General features: G+C 38.5%; 2 protein-coding genes across 3 annotated transcripts in view; both read right to left on the bottom strand.

Annotated features, from left to right (window-relative positions):
* The window catches only part of dennd1c (DENN domain containing 1C), a 35,466-nt gene extending 31,769 nt beyond the window's left edge, over positions 1-3,697 (bottom strand). For both annotated transcript variants that reach the window (XM_056455847.1, XM_056455856.1), the window contains exon 1: positions 3,528-3,697. In XM_056455847.1, the coding sequence (XP_056311822.1) occupies positions 3,528-3,544 (17 nt within the window). In that variant the 5' untranslated portion in view covers positions 3,545-3,697. The remainder of the gene's footprint in view (positions 1-3,527) is intronic.
* Positions 3,698-6,435: 2,738 nt separating this feature from the next.
* zgc:65894 (uncharacterized protein LOC335798 homolog) lies at positions 6,436-12,991 on the bottom strand. Its single transcript, XM_056455835.1, has 4 exons — positions 12,822-12,991; positions 10,590-10,698; positions 10,391-10,501; positions 6,436-7,660 (listed from the first exon to the last, which is right to left on the bottom strand). The coding sequence occupies exons 1-4, from the start codon at positions 12,876-12,878 to the stop codon at positions 6,603-6,605; spliced, it is 1,335 nt and encodes a 444-aa protein (XP_056311810.1). The 5' UTR covers positions 12,879-12,991; the 3' UTR covers positions 6,436-6,602.
* Positions 12,992-13,271: the final 280 nt, after the last annotated feature.

The following is a 13,271-nucleotide window of genomic DNA, read 5'->3' as shown; positions in this document are numbered from 1 at the left end:
ATCAGTGACAGTGACACCACAAATATGCAAATAAGAAGGTTTCGGATTGTTTATACTACAGGGCTGTTGAATGCTTGATTCTGATTGGCTCATGAACATTCTAAGGTGTGCCATTATTTTCAGATAAACACACAGCTAAAGTAGTTCCGGCAGGTTTTGTGCAATATTACATACCCAGGATTAATTGTAAACCCAGGGAAATAATTCAATGTATGAATCGTGAAGGAAAATTACACAGGATTCTGTTTTCCTGTCGTTTACAATCTTTACTAACAGGGTTTACTTGATTCCTGGTGTAAAAAGCCCTTTTGTGATCTCTGAGTTTTCATTGCGTATTTTGATAAGGTAAATGTTGGCAGAACTGAGCCATTTTTTCAGCCAATGAGTTCATGTGATTCTCTACACCTGTGTGAACTTAGCAAGAACTATGAAAAATAGATGATATTGTTAAATGTGATTCTCTACACCTGTGTGAACTTAATGAGAACTATGAAAAATAGATGATATTGTTAAATGTGATTCTCTACACCGGTGTGAACTTAATGAGAACTATGAACCAATAGACGACAATTTTTAATGTGATAACCAACAATTGTGTTAACTTAATGAGAACTATGAACCAATAGATGACAGTGTTTAATGTGATTCTCTACATGTGTGAACATAACAAGAACTATGAACTAACAGATATCGTTAAATGCGAATTTCTATACATACGTCAACTTAACGAGAACTATGAACCAAAACATGATAGTGTTTAATGTGATACTGTACACCAGTGAGAACTTAACGAGAACTATAACCTAATAGATGATAGTGTTAAATGCGATTCTCTATGCCTGTGTAAACTTAACAAGAACTATGATCTAATAAATGATAGTTTAAGGCAATTCTCTACAACTGTATGAGCTTAATGAGAACTATGAACCAAGAGATGATTGTTTAATGCACTTCTCTACACCAGAGTGAACTTAACGAGAACTATGAACTAATAAATGACAGTGTTTAATGCAATTCTCTACATCTGTGTGAACTTAACGAGAACTATGAACCAATGGATGACAGTGTTTATTGCAATTGTCTATACCTCTGTGAACTTAACAAGAACTATGAACTGATGTTTAATGCAATACTCTACAACTGTGTTAACTTAACGAGAACTATGAACTAACACATGATAGTGTTTAATGCAATACCCTACACTGATGTGAACTTAACGAGAACTATGAACTAATACATGATAGTGTTTAATGCGATACTCTACACCAATGTGAACTTAACAAGAACTATGAACTAATAAATGATAGCGTTTAATGCGATACTCTACACCGATGTGAACTTAACGAGAACTATGAACTAATACATGATAGTGTTTAATGCGATACTCTACACCAATGTGAACTTAACAAGAACTATGAACTAATACATGATAATGTTTAATGCGATACTCTACACCAATGTGAACTTAACGAGAACTATGAACTAATAAATGATAGCGTTTAATGCGATACTCTACACCGATGTGAACTTAACGAGAACTATGAACTAATACATGATAGTGTTTAATGCAATACCCTACACTGATGTGAACTTAACGAGAACTATGAACTAACACATGATAGTGTTTAATGCAATACCCTACACTGATGTGAACTTAACAAGAACTATGAACTAATACATGATAGTGTTTAATGCAATACCCTACACTGATGTGAACTTAACGAGAACTATGAACTAATACATGATAGTGTTTAATGTGATACTCTATCCCTGTATAAACTTAATGAGACCTAAAGTATGAACTAATAGATGAGTAGTGATAGTGTTTAATGCGATTCTCTACACCTGTGTGAACTTATGAACCAATAGATGAGAACTACGAATCAATAGATTATACACCTGTGTGAACTTAACAAGAACTATGAACTAATAAATGATAGTGTTTAATGTGATACTCTACAACTGTTAACTTAAGCTGCGGTCACACTGAACTTTTCTCCCCATAGACTTCCATTCATACGCACGCGAATGCGTCAGACCGTAAACGTCAGATCGTGCGGGTTTTGCAGATTGCTGCGCTGGAAAGGTAAAGCTTGGCAAACTCTGACCTGCGATATCGCATCACATGATTGTGTGAGACGAATCGAGGATCAAAACATGACCTCTCTGTACAGAAATGTAAAACATGGACCAATCGCTCGCTTTTTAAACGTCTAATCATCTTGTTTAATCCCGCCTCTTTTCGCAGCGCCGCACGACAGAATTCCGCAAGCTCAAAGTCTAGTTTGACTGCGGCAATAATGAGAACTATGAACCAATAGATGACAGTGTTTATAGCAATTCTCTACATCTGTGTGAACCAATAGATGATAGTATGATAACTATAGAGAACCATGAACCAATAGATGATAGTGTTAAATGCAATGCTCTACACATTTGTGAACTTAACGAGAACTATGAACCAAAAGATGATAGTGTATAAAGCAATTATTTATACCTATGTGAACCTAATTAGAACTATGAACCAATTTATGATGGCCACTAAATATCATCAAAACACAAATTGATTTAAAGACATCAAGAGCTCAGAAATGTGGTAAAGCGAAGTGCGTCCTGCAGCATTTCTTGATGTCCTACCTATATTAATATCGTGATCAGCAGTGGTGTAGTCCTAGCTATACGCACGTATACTCAGTATGCCTACTTTTTTCCATGAGCTGTTTGGGTATTACGACTTCTGAGGATCATACTCTCGGTATACTCACTTGTTTTGGTGATTAGACTTCCCTAATTTTTGTGTATTGAGTATTTCAGTTTTTTGAAGATCACAACAAATCAGCTGAATGAAGTCTTGCTGAAACGTTCAAGTAAAATTATAAAACAGCATGGCCGTCGCTTTAGCCCTCCTATATTTCCATTCAGCCCCCCTAACACTTTTGCGATTACCTGTACACTACTAAATGACCACCTCAATCCCCTTTAAATTTGATATAAAAACGGCGGCAGAATCCATATAAATAGAATATATATGCAGAATATATATATATATATATATATATATATATATATATATATATATATATATATATATATATATATATATATGAAATGAATGAAAGATACATTGACTTTGTCGTTTCTTTGCCTACTTTTACAATTTGGATTGGGTGGATAATAGTACACCACCTATTTTTTTAGGACTACACCACTGGTGATCAGTGACACTGAGACTGTGTGTAGTGGTTTTTGAGGCCTCTCTTCATTTTCACAACCGACAGGTGATGCTTCATACATAAACTTCTGCTCTTTGGTCTAAAAAAGCAGATCTGTCCCAAAACTCTTTATCAGAAAGCAGTTCGACACTTTCCAAACGTCGCTGCGTTTGCTGCATGATTTTATGCACTGAACTGTGACATGATAGAAAGTCTCACATCCGTGAACAGCAGAGTGAGGAAGAGGAAGTAAGCAGGAGACCACAATGTGAGCAAACAGACAGAAATATAGAGACAAACTGAAGATAATCTTACTTTATCCTGGAGCCCATGATGCACCTGTGGGTTGGGGCCCATCCGGGGGTCTTCAGGGCATCAGCAGACCAAAGACATTAAATCCTTTTCTAACATGCATCGACACACACACTTCTGCACACACATCAAACAGCCAAATCCGCCGACTAGCACACGACTGAAGACGGCACTTCCTGATATATATGTATGTGTGTGTGTGTGTGTGTGTGTGTGTGTGTGTGTGTGTGACCTACATGAAATTAACTGATGCTCACTTATCATTTCTAATAAAGTGTCTTCTTTTGTTTTTAATTTAAATTACATATATATTAGCCTTTATTTTATTAGCCGATAGTCTTTTATGACTGACCTTAACGTGCGTTTCCATTCCCTTTCACCTAGTGATTGATGAAAACATAAACACATGAAAGAGGAAACAGGATTATATTATGTTTAATGAGTCATTGTTTCTCTTTTTCTCTCTCTTTGAGTCTAACACTGGTCATTCAACATGAGCAAACAGGTATGGCAGATAAATTCTTTATTTACATAGACACACAGTCTCTTTTAAACACAAACACACACCATTCTGACAGCTCCTTTAAATAGCATCGTCATTATTCAATATCCAGGTTTTTGGTACCCGTTGTTTTATGAAAATTGGCTCCCTCTAGTGTTCATTGGAGGAGCAGCATGTCATTTAGGTTTTTAATATGGTTTTTAAAGTTTAATATTTAACGAATAAAATAATCCAGAGAGCATAGTTTCATTTCCCTGCTAAAAAAACCAGCTTAAACCAGCCTAAGCTGGTTGGCTGGTTTTAGCTGGTCGACCAGCCTGGTTTTAGAGGGGTTTTGGCCATTTCCAGGCTGGTTTCCAGCCATTTCCAGCCTGGTCTTGACCAGGTAACCAGGCTGGAAGCCCAGTCAAAACCAGCTATGTCCAGCTTAAACCAGGCTGGTCAAGGTGGTTTTAGCTGGTTTTAGCTGGTCATTGGCCAAAGGAAATGGCCAAAACCCCTCTAAAACCAGGCTGGTCAACCAGCTAAAACCAGCCAACCAGCTCAGGCTGGTTTAAGCTGTTTTTTTTCAGCAGGGTTGTGAAGTTTTAACAAAAGCCTGTAGTAAAAACTAAGATAATATTGAATAGGGTTTTCTTCTGCCAAGATGAAAAGATTATAGTAATTTATAGTAGCTATTTAATTAATGCTGCATCAAACCCTATACAGTATTAACGACAGTGAAATGATAAACTGTATTTATTGCAGTAAACTATAGGCTAACGTTTGCCATTCAATTAGCCTACATATGATATGAAGTTCAGAAATGTCTGCATATTGAAGTTCAACCCGTCTCAATTTAACTTATATACTAGGATTTATAGTATTAATATTGTGCTTCTCTGTATGTTTCCTTTGTTAATTTAACATTTATATCCTAAAACAGTTATTACTTGTCTCTTACCTTGCATTCTTTGATAGTACACTCCTCTTCCGTGATAGGTAGGCTAAATCCCGCCTTCTTTAATATGATCTGGAACATTTTAATTAGTAAACCATTTAGCATATGCTAATTTACCATTTACATACTAACAACATTTTGTTAGAGCTTTTTCTTGGCTGCTGCATGGAGGGAGCCATAGCGACCAGCGTCTTCCGGTTGAATGGTTAAAACTTCCGTTTACAGCGTTTACAATAGGTAATTTGTGCTCCGAAAATGGGTTTCAACAGCGTTTTGAATGGATTGCGGAGTGTTTTTGTGACACAGAACTTTCAAAGGTGTCTGTTAAAGTCGTTACAATCGGTCAGATGTTGTTCAAGCGCGCGAGAAAAATGTTCTCCTAGTTCACGTGTCTGCCGTCAGAAACAGCAGCTCGTCAAAACACACACACACACACACGCAGCGGCTCTTTAAAACACACACACACAAACACACACACACGCAAAACTTCACTGCGATTACTGGCAGATTGCGATTAATCAGATTACTGGCATGAAAGTCATGCAATTTACAATAATGGGGGGGGGGGGGGTGGGGTGGGCTGTGTCAAACATTATGGTGAACTACAATTATTTGGGCTGGTTATATATTTGAAAGAAGGAGAAAATGTTGACTTTAGTGACGACGAAGCTTCATTTAACATTAAATGGCGAAAAAATACCTCACAGCAGTTGTTTTCCATCCTATTAGACCGCATTTTTTTAAATGATCAGTCCAGGAGGTGGCGCTGATCGACAACAGTATTAGTTCAAAGATGATAAAAGCAGGTAAAATAGATTAAAACTATCATTTCAAAGCTGTCTAAATGTGACTGTTTATACGCAAAAGCTGCCGACTGGAAGTTCTTAGCATTCTCCTTACACGTACGCCCAAAGCATAATGGGTAATATTGCATTCTAAGAAAAAGGTCTATATGCACGTGACCTTACCTCACACTCTTTGACCGTTAAAACGAAAGTGTCTGGAGCTCAGCTTTTGTAAACGGTAAATCCCGCCTTTTTCTATTTGAATTTGAATAAATTTTAACCGTTAATTAACATTTTTAATTTGCAAATAATCATAAAAAACGGCTTTAAACACGTTTTAATATCCTAACTAAGTGTGGCAAAAGGAGATACTTTATTAAATCTATGTTCCAAGTCTTAGTATGTCTTTCTTTTCTTTTTCATTTCTTTAGAACCTGTTTAACATATTTTAATCTGTTTTTAATCATTTATATTCTATGTTTTTATTTTCTTATACTTGTATTTTATGGCACTTGTTTATGTAAAGCACTTTGAATTACCATTGTGTATAATATGTGCTATATAAATAAACTTTATTTGCTTTGCCTATAGTAAAATCTAAGTAAAATCTAGAAAGTTCTTCCCCCAGCAGTTAATTAAAGGATCTATATATGTTCTTAAAATCACAACGCATATATAGATATATTTTTATTTTTATTTGCAGTTTTATTTATTTGTTCAGTGAATACATAGTCATTTTAACACAGTAAGGAATGAGCTAAATGAAAATAAAATCACACAAGAGTTTAAATAGACTTTCTCTGTTTAACAGAACTAGACTTGTGTATATATAATAATGTAAGCGATGGTGATCACGCTGCCTCCTCTTCACCCTCCTCCTCGAACTCTCCCTCCTCAGCGGTGGCATCCTGATACTGCTGGTACTCGGACACCAGGTCGTTCATGTTGCTCTCTGCCTCGGTGAACTCCATCTCATCCATTCCTTCACCGGTATACCAATGCAAGAAGGCCTTGCGGCGAAACATGGCCGTGAACTGCTCTGAAATCCGCTTGAAGAGCTCCTGGATGGCTGTACTGTTTCCAATGAAGGTCGCCGACATTTTGAGCCCGCGAGGTGGAATGTCGCAGACGGCCGTCTTGACATTATTCGGGATCCACTCCACAAAGTAGCTGCTGTTCTTGTTTTGGACGTTCAGCATCTGCTCGTCCACTTCCTTCATGGACATGCGACCGCGAAAAACAGCTGCCACGGTTAGGTAGCGCCCATGGCGTGGATCACAAGCGGCCATCATGTTTTTGGCGTCAAACATCTGTTGGGTGAGCTCCGGGACGGACAGCACTCGATACTGCTGGCTCCCTCTGCTGGTCAGAGGAGCGAATCCTGGCATGAAGAAGTGCAGACGTGGGAAGGGCACCATGTTAACGGCTAATTTGCGGAGATCAGCGTTAAGCTGGCCGGGGAACCTCAGACAGGTGGTGACGCCGCTCATGGTAGCCGAGACGAGATGGTTGAGATCTCCGTATGTAGGTGTAGTGAGCTTGAGCGTACGGAAGCAGATGTCATACAGCGCCTCATTATCAATACAATATGTTTCGTCAGTGTTTTCCACCAGCTGATGGACGGAGAGTGTGGCGTTGTAGGGCTCCACAACCGTATCTGACACTTTTGGAGATGGCACCACGCTGAAGGTGTTCATGATGCGGTCGGGAAACTCCTCGCGGATCTTGCTGATGAGAAGCGTTCCCATGCCAGAGCCCGTTCCTCCGCCCAGAGAGTGCGTCAGCTGGAAACCCTGCAGGCAGTCGCAGCTCTCGGCTTCCTTACGCACCACATCCATCACTGAATCCACCAGCTCAGCTCCCTCCGTGTAATGACCTTTAGCCCAGTTATTACCAGCTCCACTCTGGCCTACGAGGACGACACGATATCTATTAACCAGTCATGAACATGCTATTCAAAATAGTGAGGATGAAACTGAAATGCACATTTGAAGTGTTTAACATCTCCACAGGTTGGATCATTTACTAGTAAGGATGAACAGATAATGCTCTTCATGACAGGTAATGACTCACGACAGGTACATTTTTTCTACACATTCATTCTAATCATTCTACAGCTGTCAGTCATTTTGTTTCCATCCACCTATTTTGATGTGCATTTTGGACTATTGCATAAGAAAATCCTTCATTTTTGAATTGCGTTTAAAAGGCTTCTGCACACAACTGAGTTGGATAAATGTTTTTAACTGCTAACAAAAACTGTGCATAAACTACGATGGAAACACATTTACTGAATAAATTCCAACTCCAAAAGCCACCGCGCTTTCATTGATGGTGTTCTGAGGCGCAACTCATTTATTACAGAAAAAAAGACGGCCCACAGTGGCTTCTCCTATTATGTATCTGTTTGATATTTGGCGGCAGTTAATCAGGAAGCAACATTTTTGTTTGGATGGACTTTGACTCATTGTATGTGCTTTATTTGCAAATATTTTATGCAATATTCCAGTTTTGTCTATGAGCAAAGCTACTGTGGCGGTACCTTACATGCTTGTACCTTAAAGATCCATTTTGGTGCTTTAAAGGTACATATCAGTACCTACTGCTCAGGTAATAATACTGTATGTCCCTTTTAGGTATCAATATGGACCATTTAGGTACAAATGTGCACCTTTAGTACAGCCTGAGAGTGTAAAAATAAAATCTAATTCAGTTGTCCTCAAGGTACTAATATAGTAACTATAATTTTAGTCAGGGCTTAATTTGTGCCGGAACACGCTGGATTCGGATCCGGCGCCTCTGAAATCTGATCCAGCACCTCATTTTACTGATCCCGCTCCTCAACCGCTCTCCTCCCCCGTCCACTTATCACTTTCATTTTCTTCCATGACTCCCCAATCCTCTTCACTTTTGTCTGCGACACCCCTCCACCATCCAACGGCCCGCCATACCCCCCCCCCCCCCCTGCTGTTCACTTTTATCCACGACAACAACCCCCGCCCCCCCATTCTCCACTTTTGTGCGCGACACCTTTAAATCCTCGATAACATGCCAGATCCGTAACCATGATCTGTTCCGGGACCTCGCAATTCACAAATTAAGCACTGATTTTAGTATAACATACAATACAACTATACGCCAAAAAGGCTGTACATGCACTCTAGGGCTGTGCGGATAATCGAAATCGAATCGCAATCACGATTTGAAACTGTGCAATTAGCTAATCGCAAGAGGCTGCGATATGAAACATGTATTATTTAATTTATTTAATTTCCCCAACGTGCATGGCGTGAGTGTGTGACAGTCTTACTAGCCAATTGAGTGGGCACACTTTCGTTCTGCCCAATCAGAATTGTGCAACCGAACTATGCAGAACAACGGCCACAAAAAAAAAAACAAAAAACAGGAAAGCACGGAGGAGTGGGATGATGGCGTCTGTCGCTTCAGAAGCACTAATAGACGAATTAATATCAAAGATAAACAGGACATCAGTAATATGGGAATGTTTTGGTTTCAAAGTCACAAAAAATTAAAGTTGAATGTTTGATAACTTCCTGTGTATTTCGCGTACATTCACGGCTCACGATGCAGGTATGCGCGTCGTCTGTAGTGACTGACTGTAATGTACTATAAAAATATCATTAGTCATTTCATTTTTATAGGACAGTTATATATAGATGCATTAGTCGAACATTTTAAAGCAGTTTAACGATTTAATCGCTTCTTATTGGACATTACATAATTCAGTGCGACTATGCGCATGACTTTACGGAGAGCTTACGACCTACTAACTACAGTTTGCTTTAAGAACATGTTCAAAAAATTAGTTACAAACTAGCTAGTAGTTGCAAAGCCTCTAGTGTGGACTTTACCTTCCAGTTTAAGAAAGAACTTACGAACAGCTGGTGCAACCCTACCCAGGAGATAACTAATGCCATAACACACTACCTCGCTAAAGAAACGGTGCCTTTTAACGCAGAGACCAAAGAGGGATTAAAGAACTCATCTAAATGCAGGATAGGAGATATACACTTCCATCTCGCACCTATTTTAGCCATTTTGGAGTACCACAGCTGTACAGTTAACGTCATATTTTGTGTAGCATCTGTGATAATTATTTTGTTTTAGGCAATATAAGCTACAGAAAGGCTCTTATAAGCCATATTAGTTTGCTGAGTGTTCTGTATTTTTATAATTATACACTATTTCCCTAACTTGAGTTAAGTTAAAATCTTTTCAGTTCCTTTTTTTAACTAACACTCGCTGCATTTTAGCAGTAAGAAGCTACAATACAGATTATTGAGCTGAAGCTTGACTACAAAATTAAATCGCAACTCAAATCGAAGTCACAATATCTGTCAATAAATAAATAAATAAATAAATAAATCACAATTAGATATTTTCCCCAAATCTCACGAGGAAACGTAAGTATTTTACGTTTTGTCAGTTTAGTGGCTAATTCGTGTAAATTCGTACAAGTTCAGTCATACGAAAATGTACGATTTTAAACACCCACCCCTAACCCCAACCGTCATTGGGTGATGAGCAAATCGTACTGAATTGTACGAATTAGATCATACGAATTAGCCACTAAATCAAAAAGTTACGAATTGCTCTGAGATTGCGTTGGTTTATTTACCAAAAACAAAGTTGTCAGGTCTGAATATCTGTCCAAAAGGACCCGAGCGGACCGAGTCCATGGTTCCAGGCTCTAGATCCACAAGGATGGCACGAGGGACATACTTTCCCCCTGGAGAAGAAACAGACCACCAGATAATCCCCGTAAACATTTGGACTTCAGATGTTTGTGTGAAGATGTATCATGGTGATGTGCCTACCTGAAGCTTCGTTGTAGTAAACGCTGATGCGGTCCAGCTGCAGGTCACTGTCTCCATGGTAGGAGCCGGTGGGGTCAATCCCATGCTCATCGCTGATCACCTCCCAGAACTGACCGAAAACACAGCAGAAACCATCGCATTATCTGATGCTCTCTAATAGGAGGGTGTCTCACAGTTTAGATTAAGGTTGAACGCATGGTTAAAAGTTGAACTAATGCGTCGGCACCAGTGGTGTAGTAGTTAGTGCGTCGACACATGCACTCCGGTGCTCACGGCGACTCCAGTTCGATTCCCGTCTCGTGGTCCTATGCCGATCAATCCCCTCTCTCTGCTCCCCATGCTTTCCTGTCAATACTCTACACTTTCCTATCCATTAAAAAGGTGAAAACCCTGAAAAAAATTATTATAAAAAAAAAATAATGCATGCATTCTTCTAGGGCTGCACAATATATCGTTTCAGTATTGATAACGCAATGTACACATCCGCAATAGTCACATCGCTGGATCTACTTTGTGGTTATTATAGAAAGTTTAACTATTGTGGATTTAAATGTTATTAAATGCATTTCTTTAGTTTTTTCTGTTAAACATAAGTCAGTGTGAAGCATTCAAGCACAAAAAAAAACATTAGCATCTGTTGCTTCAACAAAAAACAATTCAATTATGCATTATTTTTTATAGTGAAGGATGCCAAGTGTCATTTTACATTAGATCTTTTAAATATTTCTGTTCAATTGCCATTAAGTCTTACCAGACAAATAGAAAACCTTTTTTTTCTTATTTATATGTTTTTTTTTTTCTAGTTTAAAGTTTATTTTAATAATTTATTCACATGCACTCAACTATAAAATGTCTCCAAACATTCTTAAATGCTGAATTCTTTACAGAAAGAGTTATTCAAGCCATCTGGTGAAATATAATTCATATGGAAATGTATATCGCTGAAAAAGAAATAATGCAATGTCAATTTTTCCAATATCGTGCAGCCCTACATTCTTCTGTGTATGTTGGTTAAAAACCAACCAAAAGTTTAAACCCTGTTAAATTAGCAAATCTCATGTTTTTTGTTGTTGTTGTTGTTGCAATAGACCATTTTGAGGGAGGTAAACAAAATTAATGGTCCCAAATGTATTTCCTGTTTTACATTTTTGATTTCGATAGCTTCGGAGAATCCAAAAAGAGCCACATATCGATAAATAATGTTATGAAAGCTGTTTGAACATTAAGCTATGATTGAATTGCCTCTTGTTACAGTTATGAAATAGTTTGATAACATGCAGGAAAGATTCATGGGCCAATGACATGACCACATTGAAATGCTCAACCTCAAATGGTTGTAAACCTTTGTGAATTTCTTTCTAGTACTGAACACAAAAACCATATACGTTGTTGAAGAACACTGATAATAATCAAAAATACTATGAAAATGAATGGCTGTATTGTTTTTAACTCCAACATTCTTCATTATGTATTACTTTGCGTTCAACAGAAGAAAGAAGCTCAAACCGGTTTGGAACAATTGATGACAGAATTTTCATTTTAGGGTGAACTATCCCTTAAATGATGAGGTGAAATTTTTACAAAGCTATATTAATTGTTACAAAACATGATAGTATTTCATATGATGAATTTACTTGTTTGTATTACTGAGAAAGTAGTAGCAGCAGCAGTTTAGTCAGTGTCACAGAACATACCTGAAGGACACATGAGAAATGAACACACCCTACGAAATATGGATCGAATATAATAGAGTTCATTTGAGTTCGACAGCACGAGTAATCTAACATAAACACTCTTTACTTAAACATCAAACACTTCACATTTCTAATGTAATTGATGGAAACCCATGTAATATTGCAGAGAAAAACAAAAACGAGCGAGCATCGCCATCACTCGAGCAACGACAAGGGCGTCGCCTTCGCCTGAGAGACGAAAACAAGACACTGCATTTGCTTATCATTAAACCTGTCGTCTTTATTAAACATTTGAATTGTGAAGCATTTTGACGCAATAAGCCGCCAAGTCCCTTATTGACAGTCAGACGTCTATTATTATGACGTAATATGCACTCATTGACCGTGACGCGTTATTAGAGCACATTAAAAACATCGAACACATTAATTTCCCGAAAGGTTCTAGAAAGATCGAGTGCAAAAGTACGAAACAAAATATTGTTTTGATGCCACCAAAGCAGACGAAGGTCTGTTTTCGTGTTTATTTTGGCTGATCTACCTTCGCTCCGATCTGATTCCCGCACTGGCCCGCCTGCAGATGCAGTATCTCGCGCATGCTGGCTTCAAATGTCAGGCGACTTCGAAGAAAGCGGTGAAAACGTAGTGAAAAACACGGCAAAACCTCTCACACCCGCTCCGCACGACTGCCTGGCCGAGACTAGCGCGCGCTCCCGCGGCAGACTGGCTCCGTGCGTGCTGCATTGTAACGTCATGGTCTCCATGACAACCGAGCGGATGAGACGGTCCAAAGATCCTTCATCTTCCTCCATGAGATGCTCTGACATGATCTACTCCATGCATTTTAGACAGCATTATGGAAACTGAGTTAATATTTTCCCGTTTGTATACTCATCTCCACATGTAACGTTTAATTTACGTTTTATTAGTTCACTTCCAGAATAAAAAAGGTTAAAACTCCAGATAATTTGCAGACCCCTTTGTCATGCAA

This window comes from Danio aesculapii, chromosome 1 (genome assembly GCF_903798145.1).
Source record: "Danio aesculapii chromosome 1, fDanAes4.1, whole genome shotgun sequence".
Classification (NCBI taxonomy): Eukaryota; Metazoa; Chordata; class Actinopteri; order Cypriniformes; family Danionidae; genus Danio; species Danio aesculapii.
The sequence above is the reverse complement of the archived record's forward strand: the minus strand, read 5'-3'. Positions and strand labels throughout refer to the sequence as shown.